The sequence below is a fragment of the Capricornis sumatraensis genome, chromosome 1, assembly GCF_032405125.1.
Source record: "Capricornis sumatraensis isolate serow.1 chromosome 1, serow.2, whole genome shotgun sequence".
Classification (NCBI taxonomy): domain Eukaryota; kingdom Metazoa; phylum Chordata; class Mammalia; order Artiodactyla; family Bovidae; genus Capricornis; species Capricornis sumatraensis.
Window position 1 is genome coordinate 86,834,169 of NC_091069.1, and position 26,008 is coordinate 86,860,176.

The 26,008-nt window shown below is 37.1% G+C and overlaps 1 protein-coding gene across 1 annotated transcript in view; it reads left to right on the forward strand.

The window, feature by feature from the left end:
* The window catches only part of HEATR5B (HEAT repeat containing 5B), a 98,442-nt gene that overhangs the window by 69,159 nt on the left and 3,275 nt on the right, over positions 1-26,008 (forward strand). Inside the window, exons 26-34 of the mRNA XM_068966777.1 lie at positions 3,745-3,924; positions 11,133-11,370; positions 12,482-12,736; positions 14,298-14,425; positions 16,688-16,832; positions 17,332-17,598; positions 19,131-19,355; positions 23,508-23,659; positions 25,693-25,906. Of these exons, the coding sequence (XP_068822878.1) occupies positions 3,745-3,924; positions 11,133-11,370; positions 12,482-12,736; positions 14,298-14,425; positions 16,688-16,832; positions 17,332-17,598; positions 19,131-19,355; positions 23,508-23,659; positions 25,693-25,906 (1,804 nt within the window). The remainder of the gene's footprint in view (positions 1-3,744; positions 3,925-11,132; positions 11,371-12,481; positions 12,737-14,297; positions 14,426-16,687; positions 16,833-17,331; positions 17,599-19,130; positions 19,356-23,507; positions 23,660-25,692; positions 25,907-26,008) is intronic.

A 26,008-nucleotide genomic window follows, 5' to 3' on the forward strand; every position in this document is an offset into this window, starting at 1 on the left:
ATGAGTTGTTTTCAGTTTCTCTTTCTGATAGTTCTTTGTTAGTATATAGAAATGCAACAAATTTCTGTATATTAATTTTCTTTCCTGCAACTTTCCTGAATTCATTGATGAGCTGTAGTAGTTTCCTGGTAGCATATTTAGAATCTTCTATTGCTGTGGCTAGGACTTCCAAAACTATGTACAATAAAAATGGCAAGAGTAGACATACGTGTCTTGTTCCTAATCTTAAAGGAAATTCTTTCACTTTTCACTGTTGAATATGATGTTAGCTGTGAGTTTGTCATATATGACCTTTTTAAGTTAAGGTTCCTCCTGTGTTGGAACACAGTTGTTTCTACTGTGTTCACTTTCTGGAGAGTTTTTTTTTTTAAATCACAAATGGATTTTGAACTTTATCAAAAGTTTTTTCTGTTATCTATTGAGATGATCCCATAGTTTTTATTCTTCATTTGTTAATGTGTATCACACTGATTGATTTGTAGATATTGAAGAACCCTTGTTATCCCTGGGATGAATCCCACTTGATGATGGTGTATGACCCTTTTAATGTGTTGTTGGATTTGGTTTGATAATATTTTGTTGAGGATTTTTACATTTACATTCATCAGTTACATTGACCTGTAATTTTCTTTTTTTGTGGTATATTTGTCTGGTTTTGGTTTCAGGGTGATGCTGGTCTCATGGAATGAGTATTGAAATGACAGATTTTTAGTCAAGTTGTTTCCATTGAAAAATACTGATTTGAGGACTTCCTTGGCAGTCTGGTGGTTAAGATTCCACACTTCCAGTGCAGGGGGCACAGGGTTGATCCCTGGTCTGGGAACTAGATCTCATATGCTATGTGGTATGGCCAAAAAAAAGGTACAGATTTTAAAAGCTAATAACTTAGAACTCATACACAAAACAAATGGTAGACAACCTATTGAACGGGAGAAAATAATTGCAAATGCCGCTGCTGTTGCTGCTAAGTCGCTTCAGTCGTGTCCGACTCTGTGTGACCCCATCGACGGCAGCCCACCAGGCTATTCCGTCCCTGGGATTCTCCAGGCAAGAACACTGGAGTGGGCTGCCATTTCCTTCTCCAGTGCATGCATGCTTGCTAAGTCGCTTCAGTTGTGTCTGACTCTATGCGACTCTATAGACAGCAGCCCACCAGGCTCCTCTGTCCACAGGATTCTCTAGGCAAGAATATTGGAATGGGTTGCCATTTCCTTTTCCATTTGCAAATGATATGACCAATAAGAGGTTAATATCCAAAATATATAAATAGTTCATACAACTCAACATCAAAACAAACAATTGGATTAAAAACTGGATGGAAGTACTGATTAGACATTTTTGCAAAGAGAAAATGCAGATGGCCAATAGGCACATAAAAAGATGCTCACCATCACTTATCAAAGAAATGAAAATCAAAGCCACAACTAGGTATCACCTGACACCAGTCAGAATGACTATCATGGAAAAGAAAAATACAAAAATAGCAAACATTGGTGAAGATGTGGTGGAAAGGGAACCCTCACACACTGTTGGTGAGAATGTAAATTGGTGCAACCAGTGTGGAAAACAGGTTTCTCAAAAAATTTAAAATAGAATTACCTTGTGACCCAATTCAGTTTATATCTGAAAAGAACAAAAATACTAATCTGAAAAGAGTCATGCACTTCAGTGTTCCTAACAGCATTATTTACAGTGGTCAAGATTTGGAAGCAGTCTGAAGGTGGAATGCTACTCAGCCATAAAAAGGAGTGAGATTTTGCCATTTGCAGCAACATGGATGGACTTGGAGGGCTTTATGCTAACTGAAAAAATTCAGAGAAAGACATATACTGTATGCTGTCATTTATATGCAGAATCTAAAAAATATAACTAGTGAATGTTATAAAAAAAAAAAAAACAGACTGTAGACACAGAACAAACTAGTAGTTACCAATGGGGAGAGGGAAGGGGCAATTGTGGGGTAGGGGCAAAATAAAAACTCTAGTAATTAGGAGATTATGTGAAATCATAGATGAAAATTGTGAAGCACAGTAGAATTTAAAGACTTTCATTTAATTTAAAAAAGAGTTGGCACTATCAGGCAGCCCCTTCGTTCTTGACATTCTTCCTTTGTTTTCAGTATCACCACACTTGCCTATTTTCCTACTGCTTTTCTGGCATTTCCTTCTCAGTTTCTTTCATTGTTTATTTTTAGTCTGTCTCTCCCTTAAGTTTAATTATTTTTCCTGTGTTCTATCCTTATGGATCGATCCTTATCCTTTTTTTTTAATACCTGTCCTTGAACAAAATTACCTAGCACTTTAGCGATCACTTTTGCCTGGAGAATTCCTAAATCTACTTAGTTACCTTTGTCTTTGCTTCTGAAATCCAGACCCAAGTTTCCAACTGCCTACGAAATCAGCATGTCATAATTTAGTTCATAGTCAAAATCATGCTGCTCTGAAACTTCTCATCTCTACCACACTTCTCTGTATTCTTAAATAGTGGTATCACCTATCTTCCATTCATCCAAGGTAGAAGCTTTGACAATCAAAATTTGGTAATCATCACCTCTCACTGTTTACATGTCCCTGCTTTCACCCCTTTAAAGTACATAATTAGTTTTCAAACCTTGTGATTTCTACTTCCAAGTCATTTTCAAATGCCTCTCCCTTGTCATTTGATTCCATATCATCTCTGTCCAGTGGTGTTACAATAGTCATGTAGCTGAACACAGTGCTTACTATCTAAACACATGTTTTCCTGTGTTTATTGATAGTATTTGAGCAGTTTTCCTAAGGCACAATTCTAATAATATTCCCCTACTCAGAAGCCTTAGAAACTCATGATTGCCTGCAGAAAAAGTTTGCTGAATTCAGTTCACATGGAATTTAAATTGGACTGTAACCTAATCCTAGTTAACTTTCCCAATCTTTTTTCTTTCTCCGCCAAACTCCTCTCTATCTGTATACACAAAACTTCCTGATATCTAAACATTCCCATTTCTTGTGCTAGAATTAATTTCTTCTTTCTCTCTTTTTAAGTGTAGTATGACAGTCATAAAACATTCTTATGTGTTCATTTAATCTGTGCTTACTTACCTGAGGAGAGGGACTAGATTTTCTTTCCCTTTACTTTTTTGTTTCTTTTAAACTTCTCTGTATAGCTCAGAATAACCTTTTGACTATAGTAAACAGAAATGTTGAATTAAAGAATTATTTGTGACTGAACTGATTTGGGTGCAGATTTTTTTCTGTTAAAATTTTTGGGAATTTAGATAGTGGAAACATGGTGAGTAAATATTGTTTTGTTTTCTACATAGGAGTATAAGTTCCATACGTGCTATTGATTTTTTATTTAAAAAAAAAAAAGCATAGCATTGAAGCATTTTGTCTTGTTCATTGGTTTTGTTCTGTATTTGTACCCCTAGGAAAAAAATTCGGAGAAGGCAATGGCACCCCACTCCAGCACTCTTGCCTGGAAAATCCTATGGATGGGGTCGCTAAGAGTCGGACACGACTGAGCAACTTCACTTTCACTTTTCACTTTCATGCATTGGAGAAGGAAATGGCAACCCACTCCAGTGTTCTTGCCTGGAGAATCCGTCTATGGGGTCGCACAGAGTCAGACACACTGAAACGACTGAAGCGACTTAGCAGCAGCAGCAGGAAAAAAATCATATTAACACCAGCCTTTTATATGTTTAAACTTAACTTTTTAATATAAAAATAAAAGTTCTTTTTTTTTCCTCCCCCCTTTGGCTAGGTGTGTAGTACATGGATCGGAAGTGGAGTTGTCAGTGATCTCAATGATCTCCGTCGAGTACACAATCTGCTTGTTTCTTCACTGGACAAAGTTCAGGCCGGAAAAGGATCTTCCAGCCAACTGTACCGAGAGAGTGCTACAACCATGGAAAAACTGGCTGTTCTCAAAGCATGGGCAGAGGTAACGGCAGCCTATTGTTTTTAATTGTTTCTCCACCCATGAGGAAATATTCCTTTCTCCAATAGGTAAAAAAATTTTGTTTGGTTTTTGGTTTTTTTTAAGCTGACCTTTGGTATAGAGTGCTTTAAAAAATTTGCTATTTGCTTTCTCACTGAAATACGTATATATTTATGTCTCAAAAGAGCTCATATTGAACCTTTGAAAATTAGTATTTCTAATTAGTGTTTTTTAAATTTATTTATTTTAATTGGAGGCTAATTACTTTACAATTTTGTGGTGGTTTTATATGTTTTATTCATACGTTGACATGAATCAGTTTAAAAACATCTATATTGAAGAAGAGCTCTTCTTACTATGGAAAAATTAAGTGGGGAAAACCTACAAATAATAAAAAAATAGAAAAAATTGTGCTAAGAATCTTTTATTTGATTAAATTTCAGGAGACTTGCTGCCACTCATTGATTAGGCTGTAGGAGTTTATTTTGTTGTTGTATATTTTGTTTTTTTTAACAGCTGTTTTTACCTCTTTTTATGCCCATATTATTTCTAAAAATAATGATGCTGTTTTAATTTCACTTTTCTAAATCCCTTCTGCTAGTTACTTTCAAATTCTTATCCTTTGCATGTGGGTATTTCAAATATCTCTTTATTCCTTCCTCTGCCAACCCAGTATCTTACTTCCCTATTTCCATGGTTATCAGCAGCCTGTGGCCACCCCGCAGGCAATTGCTGGCTCAAAGCATACAACACCCAGATGATACAGTTTAGATAAAGGACCTCTGGGGTTTTGTGGATTTTTTTGTCACAGAAGAAAAAGAAGGGAAAATTAGAGCAATAAGATATTGTAGAAATTAGTTTTCTTTCTGTTTTTTATATCAAGTTGTTTTCATAGAGTAACCCTGAGTGTTCATTTATTTTCACCCTGCTGCCATCTTTTGTCTTAGACAAGTAAAATAACATTTGCTTTGATAAAATGTTTGTTCTTACTGATAAGATCTTATCAAATTAATGCAAATGGATAATTTTAAGTGGAAAGTAGTGTTAGAAAGATACTTACAATGTGTTTGCTTTCTCACTGAGATTCACAGAAATTCTTTGTTATTTTCATATATCTAATTTTTAGCTAAAAGTTACTGTAGAAATTACATTCCAAATGATTGAATGATTTTTATTTTTAAAAAATCTTTCAAAATTGTTGTTAATTCTCCAGCCGCATTCAGTAATTTCCCAAACATAGAGACAGTTAAGTAGTTGGATAAAACCATTTGTGAGTTAGCTGGTTCTCTGCTGACTTGCATGAATGTGCTTGATTTACCTACTAGGTAGTCTGGCACAGTTCAATATAAAAAGCTTTAAATGTAGAATCACAGACCCTACAGCAAGTTCTGTCTCTATCATTCACCATCTTTTGTACTTTGATCAAGTGAGTTGATCTCTCAGATACTCAAGTTTCTTTATCATAACATGGAAGCACAATAATATTTTCTAAAGTGACATGTATTAAAAAAACCAAGCATTGTAACTGGCACTGAATAGAAAATAAATAATAGTTTTAACAAATTAGATGAAAACTTCATATAACTAATTTATTAATGCACATTTTTGTTTGAAACTCTTTTCTTATTTTGGGGTAACTTGGTTCTATAATTAAATAATTTACACTTCAGCCCTCAGCCTATAATATTGTCAAGTAAATCTTTTCCTTGCTTAACTTCCTTCCTTCATCTTTTTACCTCAAAGGCCCAACATATTCTAGATTTCTCTGTTCAAGATCTATCTTTGCTTCTACTTTTTAATCAGAACATAGAGGATGTTAGTTTTCCAGCTCCTCAGATTGTTACCTTCAGGTCTTGAGATCTGTGTGAGTTGATAACTGTCCTTTTACCTGTGTGACCTTGGGTGAATTATTTACCTGCTTCTCTAAACCTGATTTCTCAGCTCTAAAGCGTGGATAATAATTACGCACATAGAATTACATTGTGAAGTAAATGAGACTTCATTGTGAAGTAACAAGGACTTTTTTCAATAACTACCTTATTTATATGCTCAGTGAATGTTGCCTGCTGTTATTAGTATAATTATTATTATTATTTTAAAGTTTTCCTCTGATCTAGGATTCCCTTTTCTCGATTTTCTTTCCCACTCTGATTCATTCAACAAAGTGTTAAATGAACATTAGCTCTGTGCCAGAGCGGTTGATGATACAGTAGTGCACAAGCCAGATGTTTTACACTTCCTGAGGAAAACAAACTAGTGGACTAGTGTGTGTGGCACCCCACTCCAGTGCTCTTGCCTGGAAAATCCCAGGGACGGAGCAGCCTGGTGGGCCACAGTCCATGGGGTCTCGAAGAGTCGGACATGACTGAGCGACTTCACTTTCACTTTTCACTTTCATGCATTGGAGAAGGAAATGGCAACCCACTCCAGTGTTCTTGCCGGGAAAATCCCAGGGACGGGGGAGCCTGGTGGGCTGCCATCTGTGGGGTCACACACAGTCGGACACAACTAAAGTGACTTAGCAGCAGCACAGGAAACGTACAGACTGTTGTAAACACATAGCAGAGGCACCGAAGTCTGGGGGTTCAGAGGAGGCTTCCTGGAAAGAGCAACACTTAAGCTGGGGCCTGGAGCATGAGAGCAGATGTTAGGAAGCAGGAGTCTGAGGAGGAGACTATTTCAAGCTAAGTGCATTCAGTTTTCCCCCACTTCTGTATCTCTCCATCTCCCTCTGCGTGTTCTTCCTCCCTCCTTCCCTTCCTTGTTCCCCAACTCAGCTTCCTCTTCCGCCCACTCTCCTCTTCACGTCCTTGAGTATTGAGTCACCCACTTCTCAATCCCCTGCAATCTAGGTTTACTCTCACCACTCCACTGAAATTACCAAAGTTCCAAATGATACAATTCTCCAAATCACTGGACGCTTCAGTCTCTGTCTGACTTAGCCTTTCTACAGCTTTTGACATTGTCTTCTCTGGAAACTCTTTGTTTTCCTTGACTTCCCGACCCTACTCCCTCGCTTCTCCTATTTTGTTTTCATTGTTCGTTCTTAGCATCACCTGCTGGCTACTCTTTGCCTGCCTGCCCTTTAAATGTTGATATTTTTCTTTTCGTTTTTCTTGCTCTTCATGCTTTATGGGTAACCACATCTACACCCACACCCTGTAGCTTTTCAGTTCAGTTCACTTCAGTCGCTCAGTCGTGTCCAACTCTTTGCGACCCCATGAATCGCAGCACGCCAGGCTTCCCTGTCCATCACCAACTCCCGGAGTTCACTCAAACTCACATCTATCGAGTCAGTGATGCCATCCAGCCATCTCATCCTCTGTCGTCCCCTTCTCCTCCTGCCCCCAATCCCTCCCAGCATCAGAGTCTTTTCCAACGAGTCAACTCTTCTCAAAGAGTGTCCAAAGTACTGGAATTTCAGCTTTAGCATCATTCCCTCCAAAGAAATCCCAGGGCTGATCTCCTTTAGAATGGACTGTTTGGATCTCCTTGCAGTCACATGTGTATGAAATATTCTAAATCTCCTTTCCTACTCAGACCTCCTTTCTAAATTCCAGTCCCATACTTTTAGCTATTTATTAGAGACATGTAGTAAGTACTGTAGTATTTACTACTGAAAAACATCTGCATGTAAGTGGACCCACACAGTTCAAACCTATGTTGTTTAGGGGTCAACATAGTATAGTCAAACACTTTTCTAAAACCACACCCATTGGTTTACCAGTTTATCCTAAGGAATATCGAGAATATACATAGATTCTGTTGTGAGGATGTTTGTTGTGATGTTGTTTATCATTCTAAAGAAAAGGAAATATATATATTTCTTGATCCAGAGATGATGGTGTTAAATGAATAGAAAATTGAGTTAAAAATTATAGACAAACACCCGTGGTGGATTCATGTCAATGTATGGCAAAACCAATACAGTATTGTAAAGTAAAATAAAGTAAAAATAAAAATTAAAAAAAATATATAGACAAACATATTATTGTTTAAAAGACTGTGAATATGTATTACAACGTGTCTAGCATGTTAACAGTATTACATCTGGGTAGTAGGATTGTGTCTGGCTTTATTTTCTTCATTTTACTTGTGCATCTGATTTTTCTATATTTCTTGTGTACCTTAAGAAAAATAAACCTCCAATTTTTTACAAAAACGAGTCAAAAAATATATTTTTATATTGCAAGTAGCAATGTAAAATATATGCCCCTTTTAGAAACGTTTGACAGTGTCTGTTCAGAGCCATGGAAGTATTTATAATCACTGACACAGTCACTCCATTTCTGGGATTTTATCCTAGGGAAGAATATTCAAAATATGAAAAAGAGAGACTTTGACAAAAATGTTTGTTTGGAACATTCATAATGTGAAAAACTGAACACCTTTGTCGTTGAAAACTGTGCCTCATCTTCTAAGATTCCCGGGGCTGAAAAGAATTTTAAAAAATATAAAATGTCAGCTACAGGAAAACTGTTAGGTGTATAATGTCTTCTATTACCACTATTAAAAATGATAGTTATGAAGCCTAGTATTTATATGGAAATCCTTTTATAAACAGTTAAGATTAAATACAAAATTCTCTGTACAACAAAATTACAGCTTAGTTGAAATGTGAAAATCTGGAAATTAGGATTGTGAGTAATTTTTATTAACTCATTTTTAAACTTTTTATGGTGTACTTTAAAATTTTTGTTAATTTATTTATGGCTATGCTGAGTCTTCATCGCTGCCCAAGCTGTTTTCCCATTGCAGCGAACGGGGCCTGCTCTCCAGCTGTGGAGCGTGGGCTTCTCATCGCAGGGGTTTCTCTGGTTGTGGAGCACAGGCTGTAGCGTGTGCAGGCTTCAGTAGTTGTGGGCATGGGTTTGGTTGCTCCGTGGCATGTGCAATCTTTCCAGACCAGGGATTGAACTAGTGCCTCCTGCTTTAACAGGTGGATTCTTTACCACTGAGCCACCAGGGAGGCCCACAGTATAATTTTTTAAATAAAAGTTGAGGAAAAATACATACATCTGACCCTTAAATCGTGCATTGACTCCACTTCCCCATTACCAAGAGTGAAATCTTCAGTTTCTTCTGCCTTGTGTTCTATGCTCAGTCTAATACCAAACTGGGAATTTCCTTAGAACGCCGTGCCCTTTCCTACCTCTTGTGCTCTTGCTCTTGATACTCCGTCTACCTCGAATCCCTCCTTCCACATTTGCCTGTCAACAGGTGAACTTTTGTCTTTGAACTGTGTCTCGCCTTTTCATACTCCATTAAGTTTCTTTATCTTTGGTGCTCCCTGTGATTCATTCATTACACAAACCACGAGTATTCGTTAGGTGCCAGGCAGTGGATGTGGTCACAGCTCATAGTGAGATGGGAAGATGGGTCATTTAAAACAAAATTTAAAAAATGTCCCTTCTCTCATCTCTTTTTTTCATCCCTTCTCTCATCTCTTCTATCATTGTATCAGTCTGTGAGTTCATGGCAGTGAAAACCACATGTGATTTGTCTTTGTTGCCTCAGATCCAAGCACAATAGCAAATACAAGGCAAGAGTAGGTACCTAAGAAGAATTTGATGAGTGAATGGCTGAGTATACTTACAGTGTTTATTGAGAGAGACATTTTCTTAAAATATCAACATTATAATAAATCTAAGTGAAGAAAGCAAGCTTAAAACCACTAAAAAATATGAATATGATATGTTTATAACTTGAGATTCAAATTCCCTTTTCCAAAAGTTAGATGGTTTATGCTTCTAAATTGTCAGGTGTTAGTATGACTGCTGCTGCTGCTGCTAAGTCGCTTCAGTCGTGTCCGACTCTGTGCGACCCCATAGACGGCAGCCCACCAGGCTCCCCCATCCCTGGGATTCTCCAGGCAAGAACACTGGAGTGGGTTGCCATTTCCTTCTCCAATGCATGGAAGTGAAAAGTCAAAGTGAAGTCGCTCAGTCATGTCCGACTCTTAGCAACCCCATGAACTGCAGCCTACCAGGCTCCTTCGTCCATGGGATTTTCCAGACAAGAGTATTAGAGTGGGGTGCCATTGACTAACTGACTATAATTAATTGATATATATATGATCACCATCATGTTAAGGAATGCTTCTTCTCAGAAATGAAGATTCATTGTTTCCTATCATCATTGTCTAAACTTAGTGAATTACTGTCCCATAGCTGTCTGCTTGTTGTAGGGATAGAGATAAGACCCTACCCTCAAGAAGTGTCCCTGGTTCAAATACATAGACTTTCTCTTATGTACAATGAAAATAACTGTGTATGGCAAACGTTTTTCTAAAGATACCTAGTGCAATTTTCTGTTGTTCTCTTACTCCCTTGACCGCTCCTCCCTTTTTTTGCTTTTTCGTGGATGTGTAATTCAGCTAGGTGCCGGTTGCCAAAGCCAAAATGTATGTACAACTACTAAAGAACACAAACAAAAGTAACTTTGGCAAAGAATCTTTAAGATTGTATTTTGAGAAGTTGTCATTATATATCTTTTTGGTTTACAAAGTGGAGAGAAAAGATACAGATAATATATATAGCCAGTAAATTACATTACTCTTGGCTGAGCTATCTGTTACAAGGACTAGATTACTAAATATGACTTAAGTACTCTAAAAGAAGGGGTTTTGGAGGATATTAGTGGAAATGCAGGTTGTGGTTTCTCTTCCCCCACCCCTTAGCTTTTTTTTTAATGCCATCTGATTGTGTCTAATAAGCCTGTGAAAGCAAATGCAGTAAACAGGAAGTTATACCCTATGGCAAAAAAAAGAGAAACCCACATATAAAGGGGGGCTTTGTAAAGTAGAACAAGAGAAGCCGGAAAAAATTCAGAGAACCGTACTCAAGGAATGTGCTGTGAGAGCAGTAGTCAGAAGTCAGATCTATTAAAAAAAGAAGATTGCCTCCAAAATAGGTGGGATTATTCTTTTGAGGATATCAGGAAAGTCTGAAGTTGCATACTTTCTACTAATAGTACTTACTCATGATGATTCAGCTGTATAATCATAGCGGTGGTGGTTTAGTTGCTAAGTCGCTTCTGACTCTTGCGACCCCATGGTTGATAGCCTGCCAGACTTCTCTGTCCATGGGATTTCCCATGCAAAAATGCTGGAGTGGGTTGCCATTTTCTTCTCCATATAATCATAACAGCTTAGAATATGTCATTTCTTAATATTATATCTTGTTCTTTTCTCCTCTTGAATCTCTTACTAGGTCTATGTGGTTGCTATGAATATTAAAAAAGAAGCAGAGTCAAAACCAAAAAGAGCAGTTAAAAATACTGATGACGATGATGATGATGACAGTACCATAGACGAACTACCACCAGATAGTTTAATAACACTCGTACAGCCTGAACTGCCAATACTCAGCCGCCTGTGGTTGGCAGCATTAAAAGACTACGCGCTTTTAACTTTACCAGCTGAATTTGCTAGTCAGCTCCCCCCAGATGGTAAGTACTGCGTTCAGAGTTTTGCTTTTAATGGAGTCAAAGTAGTAATTAAACAAAATGGAATTGGTGGAGACTGGCCACAATAATAATAATAACATCTTAAATTTCTGTGGACTTAAACTTGATATTCTGTCTGTACTGAATTTATAAATTCAGATACGGCATTAAACTTTACTTGTCAGCCCAAGCAAAAACGTTCTCACTGTTACAGTAATAACCGTCTGAGCCTGGGGTACTCTAAATAACTGCATAAGGAGTTACTATGCATAACCGTGATGAGGTATACCGCTGTGTTGGTCACTGTGTGTGTGCCAGGGCAGATATGGAAGTCCTCAGTTTGATAGTGAAAGCAGGAAGAAGGGAAGGATTTGCAGAAGAGTGGGGGAAAAAAAGAAGAGACAGAGTTCCCTCGCTGTAAGAGAAAGGAAAGGTGATGAGGGTTTTAAGAGTTGCTGGCGACAGTGAAGAGGAAGCCTGTGACCATGGGTGGGGCAAGGCAGAAGGCACTCAGAGGTGTGAGCACTTGCAGAGGAAAGGCTGGAAATGCTGGCATCAGTCACAAGGAAGTGATAGGCACTCCAGGTCAGCAGCTGTAGGAATGACGTTGGTTTAAAGAGACCCTTGGGAGAAACTCTTTGGCCAGATTCCTCTTTTATGTGTGCTGTGATCTGAATATTTGTATCACCTCAGAATGTATATGTTGAAACCTAATCCCTATTGTGATGGTATTAGGAGGTATGGATCCTTTGGGAGGTGCTTGGTCATGAGGGTGGAGCCCCTAGGAATGGGAGTAGTCCTGTTATAAAAGAGAACCCACAGAGTCCCCAACCCTGTCCACCTTCCACCTTGTGAAGACAGCAAGAAGGTACTGGCTGTCAGTCAGGAAGAAGGCCCTCACCCAGCCATGCTGGCATCTTGATCTCAGGCTTACAGCCTCCAGAACCTGATAAATAAATTTCTGTTGTGTAGCCACTCAGTCTGTGGTATTTTCTTAAAGCAGCTCAAATGGACTAAGACAGTATGTGACAGGTATTTTTAAATGAAGTTGTTCATAAATGAGTGAATATGTATAATAGAAGTAATGTTTTTCATTGATTTGATTGTTTTATAGGTGGGGCATTTTATACTCCTGAGACTATTGATACAGCTAGACTTCACTATCGGAATTCCTGGGCCCCAATTCTCCACGCAGTGGCACTTTGGTTAAATAGCACAGGATTTACATGTTCAGAGTCAGCAGAAGCAGCAGCAATATCAGCTTTACAAAAACGTTCCATACCGGTCAATTTAAGCCAAGCATCAGGAGCAACACCTAGTGCTAAATCTTTGGCAGAAATTAACAAAGACAGAATGCATCTGATTTTAGGTAGGTGAGCCGTCTTAATGTATTGCAAGATATATTACTTCTGAAAATGTTTATCTGTAAGGGAGAAAAGACTGCTTTCTACCATGTTAAGTTCTGTGACTGGCTTAAGAATTAAACTTACATAAGACACATTAATAGGAGAAAAGCATATAAATTGATTTAAAACTTTTACATGTTCATAGGAGGAAAATGAAGACTTGAAGAAGCTTTTAGGTCTGAGAGAGTGTATACAGTTTTACACAAACAAGAATAAATTGTGGAGATCTGACAAGACAAAGGGCTGAGGCCAGGGATCATAAGTTGTACAGGAACTAAAAAGTATATGGGGTAAACGAATGGAAAATTGGGGCTTCCTTGATAGCTCAGCAACAAAGAATCTGCTTGCCAGTGCAAGGAGATGTGAGTTCGATTCCTGCTCTGGGAAGATCCCCTGGGGAAAGAAATGGCAACCCACACTAGTATTCTTGCCTGGGAAATTCCATGGACAGCGGAGCCTGGTGGGCTACATCCATGGGGTCACAAGAGTCAGACACAGCTTAGTCACTGAACAACGACAGAAGAAGATCAGGCTTATTTTAGTATGTTTGTTTGGATAGGTCTATTTCAACATCGACTCCCAGTCTCAAGGAGTAAAAATATTCTTTGCCTGATACAGGGAGGGCATCTTTCTAATGAGAAATTTTATGACCTGCTTTTGGGTAAAAAGAGGGTCAAAGAGCCCTGCCTGCATCTGCTATTTCTCAAATGTGTTCAGCCAAGAAGGTATATTTTGGTGCAGCATGTTTTGAACTCCTTCATATCTTTCATTTTAATGCTATGGAAAAAAATTTTACAGTATAGTTCAGATAAGAAATAGTAAAAAGAGGTGTTTTTTTAAGCATATTTTCTAAATTAACTGAATTTTTAATAGAAAAATTTAATTATTAAATTACTCCTTAAAAATTCTCTATCATGTTCACTCACAGAGCAATACTGAATAATTTTCAAGGAAAAAGTTAAACTTTTTTTTTAATATGTTTTCTTTTTACTTGACACTTAAGTTACCCTGAGGAAATATAATATAAATTTATATTTATATTATAAATGTAATATATACATAAATTATGTATATGTATAAATTTATATATACATATATAAATGTATATATGCATATAATATAAATGTAAAGTTAAAGCAAATTTGAGTAATTGTTATTTATAATTGCTGTGTAGATTCTCTTGTAACATTTAAGAATTTGCAATCATTTATCATAATCTTATAATTTTCATACATTTATTCTTAATGTATTATTTTTAAATGTCTTTAAGTAGCTTCTTAATCAACCTGATGACCTTGGAACTCCCCCACTTGCTTCCAGTGTGACTGTTAGCCTCATTCCAAGGCTACAACCTATGTTAAGTTTGGCTACTTATTTTGACAATCATTTTGAACTCACTTTAAGGCATTAATAAATACATGTTAAACTAAGCTGTAAAATAAGTAGGTAAAAGAAAAAAAATGGTGTCAAAGAAACAAAGTGTTTTATATTAAGAAACCTGTTTGTTTATTTTGTGTATTACAGGTGTGAGTATACAGTTCCTTTGTTCCCCAAGACCTGAGGAGCCTGTTGAACATGTTACAGCTTGTCTGCAGGCTTTGCACACCTTGCTAGATTCTCCTTATGCCCGAATCCATATTGCAGAAGATCAGGTGCAGTATATTTCTAAAATAGATAATTTATGCTTTGTATTCATCATATTTATCTTAAGATAATTATCTCACATATGAGATAAATGTTATATAATAAGTGTTCAGGATTTTGGCTTCATCTAAGACCTTATATTGAATGTTGGATGACCAGACATGCTGGACTAGAGATCATCACTATACCTTCTTTGATGAGTTCATCAGCAATCAGATATAACTAAAAATGTAAAGGATCCCTTCAGTCCAAGTTAATGGTTCTGCTAGTAAAAGACTGAGTTAATTCATAAGGCTATTAATAAATTTGGGATTTTCTGGTGGCTCAGATAGTAAAGAGTCCGCTGCAATGAGGGAGACCCATGTTTGATCCCTGGGTTGGAAAGATCCCCTGGAGTAGGAAATGGCAAACCACTCCAGTATTCTTGCCTGGAAAATCCAAATAAATTATGTCACTTTTAAATGTTTGATTAAACTTGATCTCATTTAATAAGGTTTTTGCACTGGCTCAATTACTCATTTAAGAAGTTTAATGAATTGTGTTTTCTAATTTTTTGTATGGAATTTTTAGAGGATTTTATTCATGTTACAGAACCACGTTTCCACTGGATTTGTTTGTTTGTTTGTTTGTTTGTTTTAATTAGGAAGTCTTTTATTTTCATAATAACCATTTCTTTGGACACCATCACTACCAAATAGTACCTCTTGGGATAATTTTCTATAAAACACAAAAAGATTAAAAAAAACAAAATTATTATTATTGTGTTCTCTTAAAATTAGTTTTATAGATGATATTGCTCAATAAAAAAGAAAAAAACCCACATGAAACGAAGTATGTGCTGTGTGATTATAAGCGTCACTTACTGATAAACTCATCTTGTACTCGAGCCTTGTAGCTTAAAGCTGGGCCTCAGCTAGACTGCAGATTACGGCAAGGGTTGTTTTCAAATAGTCAGACCAATAAAGTTTAATCTGTGAATGAAGGTGTGTGACATATTATGTTAAAATTGAAATAATTGAGTGCAAATACAGTAGATTAAACGACGTGGTTAAATATGTATTTCATAAGTACAATAGACATAAATTTGACCTCTCCATCAGTTTTATAATGGTTGATTTTTAAGACATGAGAAGGGAGAAAGGAGGTCAATTACAAGGCTGTTTTCATAATTCCAGAGAGACAATGAGTTCACTGGCCTCGGAAAACTGAACAAAAGAAGAGGGAAACAGGGCCAAGACTGGAACTTTAGGGATAAATAACAAATGAGGGTGGAGATGAGGGAAGTTAATCAGCAGTGGAGACTACTGGAGAGGTAGGAGGAGGACCAAAGAGAACAGTTATCAAAGACAAGAGAGACTGTCAAGGACAGACAAGTCTCAGAGGAACAGAATCCAGTGAGTCAGGACAGAAGAGTCCCCGGAGGTTATTGGTGACCTCAGGCAGAGCATTTTCCCAGGTGAACGGAGCCAGGTTAGAGAAGTTTTGAGGAGTGAATGAGGGGGTGAAGGGAGTGGCATCTTCCATCAGGACAGAGACGGAAGAGATCATGGGGGCAGATGGAAGGATGTGAGGGTTCTCTGAGGCATGGAGGGAAATTAGATAGAAAAGACTTGAGCAACTACTTATATTGGGGAAGAGAAGCTTAGCTTAGTTTATCTATGATACATGGGATATGATTCAGGTCCTTGAAGAATCCTTGGGAAGTTAAACAGGATGGCATGGAGGCATGTGAGAAAAGAATTATCAGCCTTGGACAAGGGGCTGATCTTGATCTTAAGGAAAGAGGTAAAGGTGGCTTTGGTTGCAATTTAATTATTTTTCTCCCTCTTTGAAATTTGAGGTGGGTTTATTGGATGGGTTTGATGTGGAAGATTGTGAGAAGCTTAAGTGAATAGTGAGTGGTTAAAGTTTGTAATCGTTCTGAGACGAATCTTGGAGCGACTTGCCAGCCTGCCTGGAATTTCTGGTGGACTACTCTTGAGTACTCGGATTAGAAATCATAAATTTTAGTGGCACTAAACACTAGCAGTGCTGTTTAGTCCAAAGAGAAAAGAAATATTTTAAATGGAAAAATCATTTAAATATGTAATGAAGTAATTTTTGACTGAAAATATGTTGGGATAAAATATGACCATTTTTTAAGATTATTATAATATTTGCTGCATATTTTATGTATTTAGCTACCAAATCTATGTATTTTTATATGTATATTTTCCTAGATTTAATAATATAAATATATCCTTTAATTTCTCTCTATTAATTTATAATAGCTGATTGGTGTTGAGTTACTGAGTGTTTTACACCGCCTCCTGTTGACCTGGAATCCACCGTCTGTCCAGCTGCTGGTGACTGGAGTTGTACAACAGATAGTAAGAGCTGCTCAGGATTATTTGCAGGAAAAAAGAAACACACTAAGTAAGCACAAGAAATTACACTAACTTTAAAGTAGATTTTTTTCTATTCTAATTTTTTGAATATTAATATCAGGAAGTTTTTAATGAAAAAATTTAACCATGCATTTAAAAGATTGCAGTTGATTTTACTTTCATTAGAATGACCCAAATGAAATTGCTCATATACAACTATTTTTTACCTACAAAAGTGTTAACTTCATGTGTTTCAAGCCTAACATATGTGTTACTTCTATTATGAAATACATTCCTATTAAAAATACCTAATAAAAATTTTATTTTTAGTAAAGTAAAAAATGACTTGTCTGTTACATTTAAGGAGAGGTCAATAAACAATTCTAAGGCAGAGAATTACTCTGAGAAAGACATGGCATCAGTTAGACATTCAATTGTAAATTCTAAATTCTTTTGAAAGAATTTATTAAACATACTTACTGTGTTGTTACCTCTACTGTTTGTTATCCTTTTTGCTGAGAATTTCACCAGATTTTCTTTTACCCAAGATGAGGATGATATGGAAAAAGAGTCCAGTCCTGTATTAGGAGAAGGAGGTGACAGTGGTGGTCTCATTCCTGGAAAATCTCTTGTGTTTGCAACTATGGAGCTGTTGATGTTCATTTTAGTCCGTCATATGCCACATCTCAGTACCAAGATGTCGGACTCTCCAAGTCACATAGCCACTAAAACTCGACTGTCAGAAGAAAGTGCTCGTTTGGTGGCAGCCACAGTTACCATACTCTCTGACTTACCGTCTCTCTGTTCACCTGCTGGTATGGTGTTGCTCACTATTTGTAAATATATTATACTGTATTAGACAGAGATGAGCTTGGCTTTGATTTTAGGTGCTATGATGATTTATTTTCCTCTTAAGTCTTAAAGGAAAAGTAGGACTTATTTTTAAGGGTTTGTTTGCTTTAGAAGCCTATAAAGACTTAAGATTTAAAAAACCAAAACCCTAGGTGCCCTTTTCAGGTACATTTCAAAGAAACTTCGGCAAAGAGACAGACCCGCAGCTTGAGAGAAGACATTGGATGTTAGCAAATAGATGTAAAGTGGAATTACTAAACCCTTTATTTTCTGATCCAGTTGCTACTCTTGAGCCACACTGACAAACATGTCAGAGAAGAGTGACAACCAGCTTTAAGGAGCAACTGTTAATAAAAAATTATAGCTGAAAAAGATCCTTGAAGAACTAGTGGATAGAAAAATAGGCACTTGATACTTCCCTGGTCGTCCAGTGGCTAAGGCTCTGGTCTCAATACAGGGGGTCCGGGTTTGATTCCTGGTCAGGGAACTAGATCCCTCATGCTGCAACTAAAAGATCTCACATGCTGCAACTAAGACCTGACAAAACCAAACAAACAAGTATTAAAAAAAAAAAATAAGAAAAGTAAACTTTTCCTCTGTTGTATCTAGGAAATAGATATCATATCAGAATATATAAAGGTATCTTTCAGCTCAGCACAAGCCTACAGATAGGAAAACTCTACTCCATTGAAGCTTCATAGGTGGTCTACACTGGAGGCACGTCATAGTGGTGAAGGAAGTCTTCCGTTAAGTGGGCGGTTAATTTGATTACCTTAAAGTTCTTTCAGCTACAGATCCTAGGATTCGTTCATTTATTTTTGCCTTACCTATTTTTCAGTTTGCCTTACCTATTTATCAGGATCTCCCTGGTGGCTCAGACGGTAAAGCGTCTGCCTGCCGTGTGGGAGACCCAGGTTCGATCCCTGGGTTGGGAAGATCCTCTGGAGAAGGAAATGGCAACCCACTCCAGTGATCTTGCCTGGAAAATTCCATGGACTGAGGAGCCTGGTGGGCTACAGTCCATGGGGTCGCAAAGAGCCGGACACAACTGAGCGACTTCACTTACCTATTTATCAGCCTTTTTATCAGTTTCCTGACTTGGTTAGTACATTGACTAACTTAGTACTAACGCTCAGTACAGTGAGATTGATTACTTGTCTTGGAACTGCTACATGATTCACCAGGTTTCTCAACTACTTCTCAAAGTATTTGACAAAAGTTTTCCTTCTGTGTGAAACACTAGAAGTGATATAAAATAACAACGCAAGTTAGGAAAAGAAAGAAAATACTGACTTCTTTGAAATAGCTTGTGTCGTCCTTTTTATCTTTTTCAAACGTTGAATTACAGTAATAGCAGTGCTATAAAGTTTGTATAAATACAGGGAAAAGAAGTAATATTAAACCATTGTCAGTTGTAAAAAGATACAAACAATTGAAACAACTATAATACAGGAACTGAAGTAGTACAAGATAATCTGATTTGTTTTTATTTCAGGATGTATGACAATCTTGCCCACAATTCTGTTTTTAATTGCAAGAATATTGAAAGACACAGCAATAAAGTCTGCAGATAATCAGGTTCCTCCACCAGTCAGTGCAGCTCTTCAAGGGATCAAAAGTATTGTGACACTTTCAATGGCCAAAACTGAGGATACTCAAAAACAGTGGACAGCTCTAATTCGTAGCACTCTGGCATGCATCCTAGAATATTCCCAACCAGGTAATCTAATCAGTTTTAAATTTTTTAATTTATTACTATATTTGTTCCTTAATGACTGTCTGAACAAGCTCATCAGAATACTACTATATAACACTGAATCAACTCAGAGAAGTGTTTTTAATTCCATCTTTTAGATGTGAACTTTTAGTTCCGATTTTGAGTATTGACGCTCAACGCCCTTGTGTTGGGTTTCCTGGGTAGCTCAAATGGTGAATCCGCCTGCAGTGCAGCAGACCTGGGTTCTTCCCTTGTCTTACCGCTTACATACATGTTGGGAGTTTTCCCTCCAAAGAAAGAATGCGTATATATAAAACTCTTAGATTGTAAATTGTTCTGAACTCCTTGGTAGTTGTCTATCATTTATATTTATCAGTTATTAATCGTTCCCCTATCAATGGCTATTTTTACTATTTTTTTATTTTTCCTAGTTATAAAAATCTTCTCAGTGACTATCCTTATACATTCTTCATGCACATGTGCTATCAGATTTTCTACAGCATACCCCTAGAAATGGAATTGATGACACATTTTAATTTTCTCAGGCATTGCCAAATTGCTCTCCAGAGTAGTTATATAAATTTGCACTTCCACCAACAGTGCATGATTCCCACCAATACATGGTATTTCAGACTTTTTAATTTCATTATCTGGTAAGTAAAACATGCTATTTTATTGTTTTTACTTTCATTTCTCGTTTGCCGAGTAAGTATAAGCATTTTTCATGTTTGTGTTTAATTTGGGGGGAAATGCTTATTCACATTTTTGTCCACTTTTCTTCAGTGTTTAACTTTTTCTTTCATGTTGCTTCTGTTGTAAATGTGAAAAGATTGAAAACAATAATTAAAATTTTGTCATATTGCCTTCTAAAACATTTCCACACTATCTAAAACTGTGGAGTAGGCCCAAGAATGAACAGATAGGGCAGTAAAATTGAACTGTGTAAGTGTAAGTCAGTGCTAAATATCACAGAAGAAAATATCAATGTCAGTTCAGTTCAGTCGCTCAGTCATGTCCTATGCTCTGCAACCCCATGAATCATAGCATGCCAGGCCTCCCTGTCCATCAACAACTCCCGGAGTTCACTCAAACTCATGTCCAAGTCGGTGATGCCATCCAGCCATCTCATCCTCTGTCATCCCCTTCTCTTCCTGCCCCCAATCCCTTCCAGCATCAGGGTCTTTTCCAGTGAGTCAACTCTTCGCATGAGGTGGCCAAAGTATTGGAGTTTCAGCTTTAGCATCAGTCCTTCCAAAGAAATCCCAGGACCGATCTCCTTTAGGATGGACTGGTTGGATCTCCTTGCAGTCCAAGGGACTCTCAAGAGTCTTCTCCAACACCACAGTTCAAAAGCATCAATTCTTCGGCGCTCAGCTTTCTTCACAGTCCAACTCTCACATCCATACATGATCACTGGAAAAACCATAGCCTTGACTAGATGGACCTTTATTGGCAAGGTAATGTCTCTACTTTTATCTAGGTTGGTCATAACTTTCCTTCCAAGGAGTAAGCGTCTTTTAATTTTATGGCTGCAATCACCATATGCATATTGGACTATAAAATTTAGCATAAGCCTGTGAAAAATGACATGCATTAAAAGTAGGTGATAAATACTAAAGTTTCTTGTCAGAAGGAAAGTAGTTTTTTCTGTTTCTTCAATTTTGTATCTATATGAGATGGAGGACGTTTGCTAAACCTATTTTGATAGTCATTTCATAATGTATGTGAGTCAAATTATTGTGTTGTACATTTTAAATATATATATAGTACTGTAAGTTAAACATTCAGAAAACGAAGATCATGGCATCTGGTCCCATTACTTCATGGCAAATAGATGGGGAAACAGTGTCAGACTATTTTTTTGGGCTCCAAAATCACTGCAGATGGTGATTGCAGCCATGAAATTAAATGACGATTACTCCTTGGAAGGAAAGTTATGACCAACCTAGACAGCATATTAAAGAGCAGACATATTACTTTGCCAACAAAGGTCCTTCTGGTAAAGGCTATGGTTTTTCTTGTGGTCATGTATGGATGTGAGAGTTGGACTGTGAAGAAGACTGAGCTGAATTGATGCTTTTGAACTGTGGTGTTTTAGAAGACTCTTGAGAGTCCCTTGGACTGCAAGGAGATCCAACCAGTCCATCCTAAAGGAGACCAGTCCTGGGTGTTCATTGGAGGGACTGATGCTGAAGCTGAAACTCCAATATTTTGGCCACTTCATGTGAAGAGTAGACTCATTGGAAAAGACTCTGATGCTGGAAGGGATTGGGGGCAGGAGGAGAAGGAGACGACAGAGAATGAGGTGGCTGGATGGCATCACTGACTCGATGGAGATGAGTTTGGGTTAATTCCGGGAGTTGGTGATGGACAGGGAGACCTGGCAATGCTGCGATTCATGGGGGCGCAGAGTCGGACACGACTGAGCGACTGAACCTAACTGAACTGAACTGTGTTTCAGTTAAATCTCAATAAAACTGGAAGAAAAAATTTTACAAAATGAAAGCTGAAAAAGATCAAAAACTGAAAATAATAATGTCAGTGTTAATATCATTTATGTACAAAAAAATCTTATAAACATTTAACACCCAATATAAGAAAGAATGAGCTTCTCAGGTGGTTCAGTGGTAAAGTATCTGCCTGCCAATGCAGGAGATACGGGTTAGGTCCCTGGGTTGGGAAGATGCCCTGGAGAAGGAAATGGCGACTCACCCCAGTGTTCTTGCCTGGGAAATCCTATGGACCAAGGAGCCTGACAAGCTACAGTCCATTGAGTCACAAAAGAGTTGGACATGATTTAGTGACTAAACAACAACAAAGAGAAGAGAACAGGCAATGGTAAGAAAGAAATAGAAATGCCCACCAAGCATATAAAAAAATTGGCCACATTGTTATATCAGCAAAGAAATAAAATAATATAAATTTTTACCTGTAAAACTCATTTAACAAAAAAAATGTGAGTATGTACAGGGGGAATCGATTTTCATACTTTGCTAAAGGGAATTTAAAACAGTTCAGACTTTCAGGGAATCATTTCTGCAAAATATACAAAGAGCTTTTAAGATCTCATACTCTGACCTTAATCAAAAAGTTGTGTTCAGGTTTATTTGTTACAGTCTATTTTATAATAAAGAAAATACAAAAGTGATAAATATAACTATCCAGCAGTAGGAAAGATATTGAATATATGTTATATACTCTTTTGGATTATATATCCATTATATCTATTAAAAATCTTGTTTATAAATAATTATATTTAGAAGACTAACCCAGACCAGAAGAAATTAAACAAAAACCTGGAAATTAAACTATTCCTGGATGGTAAAATATTACATTTTATTTTATTTCCCTTACCCTTGTTGAAATTTAAACAAACTATATCCTACTTTTATTACCTGAATTTTTTTCAGATTAATATTTGGAGGGGAAAACTTTAATTAGTTTTGTTAATGTTACTAAAACTATTCTAACTTTATCATGAGTTAATATTTTGCTTTTTAAGATAGATTTTTAACAAGATAAAGAAACATTAAATGCCATAATTATATATGCTTTCATTTATATATGTGCCATGCTTAGTCTCTCAGTCATGTCCGACTCTTTGCGACCCCATAGACTGTAGCCCACAAGGCTCCTCTGTCCATGGAATTCTCCAGGCAAGAATGCTATAGTGGGTTGCCATGTCCTCCTCCAGGGGATCTTTCCAACCCAGGGATCGAACCCAGCTCTCCCAAATTACAGGTGGATTCCTTACCATCTGAGCCACCAGGGAAGCCCATGAAATTAAAAGACGCTTACTCCTTGGAAGGAAAGTTATGACCAACCTAGATAGTATATTGAAAAGCAGAGATATTACTTTGCCAACAAAGGTCTGTCTAGTCAGGGCTATAGTTTTTCTAGTGGTCATGTAGTGGTGAGTTGATGCACCTTCCTTTCTTATTTGTTTTTTCGCTTCTTATTAATAGACTATCCCTTCTCCAGGGGATCTTCCCAACTCAGGAATCTAACCGGGGTCTCCTGCATTGCAGTTGGATTCTTTATCAGCTGAGCTACCAGGGAATCCTTCATATCACACACACACATATATATAAATATTTCATTATTTGTATATTTCAGAAAATTCTTTTTTTTTTTAATTTTCTACTATTATTTCAGAAGATTCTGTGCCTGTGCCTGATGAAGTAAGCATGCTAACAGCAATTGCACTTTTCCTGTGGTCTGCTGGTAGTGAAATAATAGGAGTTCAGTCACTGCAGAATGGCTGCATTTGCAGATTTAAAAATGCATTAAATTCATGTGACCCATGGGTAAGTTACACTTAAAACATAATAGTAAACCTTCCACTCTATAAGAAAAATTTCAGATGGATTCATTAAAAATTTGTGATTCATCAAATGAAAGTATTTGCTATATGAATTTTCCAAAAAACTGGAAAGGGTCACTGGTTAAAGCTTAGGAGAGACATGTATATGTTAATTTATATATGCAGAAATTCCCCAGTATCTAAAATACTTGCTCAACCCTGGCCTACACTAGTAGAGACTTTACGTGTTTCTCTTTTTCACTGTTTACTTAATAACACCAAGGACATTAAAAGATAAATATATATAATAACATGTTTTTACAGGCCTAACGGAAACTTGTTTTTCTAAAAAATAAGTTTTATTGTTTTATAGCTTCAGCATCAAAACAAATGATTCTTAAACGTATTGAACTCAGGAGAAAAAGCAGTTTAGTAACATCTACCATTGTCTTCCTGAATCAGAGTCTCCAGATGTGTGGTCCACAGATGTGTATTTTTAAAATATTCCCCAGGCATTTTTCTTTTGTCCAGTGATGTTTAGTAGCTTCTCTTCCACCGAAGCCCTGAAACAGTTGTTCCCATTTTGTTTCTTTACATCAATGAGTTAATACACCTTCCTTTCTTATTTGTTTTTTTGCTTCTTGTTAATATGAAGTCTTTCTAATCTAAAGTGGAGCCACTGAAACTACTTTGTAGGCCTAGAACACTTAAATTGGTTTAAGCATTTATTTTCAGAGAATCCAAATGGAGTTGAGTGTCTGATATATTTTATAGCTTTGTTTGACATCATTCAAATATTAGCCATATAAAATATGTTAGGTTAAGATGAGAGGAACTTATACGCAGATTACATGATGAGAAACGCTGGGCTGGAAGAAGCACAAGCTGGAATCAAGACTGCCAGGAGAAATATCAGTAACCTCAGATATGCAGATGACACCACCCTTGTGGCAGAAAGTGAAGAAAAACTAAAAAGCCTCTTGATGAAACTGAAAGAGGAGAGCAAAAAAGTTGGCTTAAAGCTCAACATTCAGAAAACGAAGATCATGGCATCTGGTCCCATCACTTCCTGGGAAATAGATGAGGAAACAGTGAAAACAGTGTCAGACTTTATTTTTTTGGGCTCCAAAATCACTGCAGATGGTGACTGCAGCCATGAAATTAAAAGACGCTTACTCCTTGGAAGGAAAGTTATGACCAACCTAGATAGCAGAGATTACTTTGCCAACAGAGGTCCGTCTAGTCAAGGCTATAGTTTTTCCAGTGGTCATGTATGGATGTGAGAGTTGGACTGTGAAGAAAGCTGAGCACCGAAGAATTGATGCTTTTGAACTGTGGTGTTGGAGAAGACTCTTGAGAGTCCCTTGGACTGCAAGGAGATCCAACCAGTCCATCCTAAAGGAGGATCGATCCTGGGTGTTCATTGGAAGGACTGATGCTGAAGCTGAAACTCCAATACTTTGGCCACCTCATGCGAAGAGTTGACTCATTGGAAAAGACCCTGATGCTGGGAGGGATTAGGGGCAGGAGGAGAGGGGGACAACAGAGGATGAGATGGCTAGAAGGCATCACCAACTCAATGGACATGAGTTTGAGTGAACTCTGGGAGTTGGTGATGGACAGGGAGGCCTGGCATGCTGCAATTCATGGGATTTCAAAGAGTTGGACACGACTGAGTGACTGAACTGAACTGAATTGAAGGTGAGAGGGACAACTGTAAATTAAAGAAAGAATTAAAAACAAAAATTAGAATTCCTGGTATCTAATTTTTTACACAGTATAGAAATACAAAAATTATATAAGCAGTGGTAATTTGGGAACTAACATATAAAGAATGTTTGATTAATTTCAATTTTTTTTAGTTACCATATTAGAAGTTTTATTCCATTTCTATAAGTAGAATGGCATTAATTCATCACATTTCTATTTTCATCCTGCAGTATTGCTTGTTTTCCATACATATTAAGATGCAATGTGATTGTAGAGCAAATAATAACTGTCACACATGTAAATTAATAAAATTATTTTCTTGTATAGGTTCAAGCCAAATGTTACCAGCTTCTCCTCTCAGTTTTTCAACATTCCAATCGGGCCCTTTCAACTCCTTATATCCATTCCTTAGCTCCAATAGTAGTTGAAAAGCTAAAAGCTGTTGAAAGAAACAGACCAGGCAGTAGTACAGAACTCTTAGCTGTTCAAGAAGGAATCAAAGTTCTTGAAACATTGGTTGCTCTTGGGGAAGAGCAGAACAGTAAGTATTTTCCTCTAAAAAGCCACTAGTCTAAAATGAAGATTTGTGTTACATATTAATCTTATTTTCTATTTGACAGGGGCCGTTGCAGCAGTAAATTTT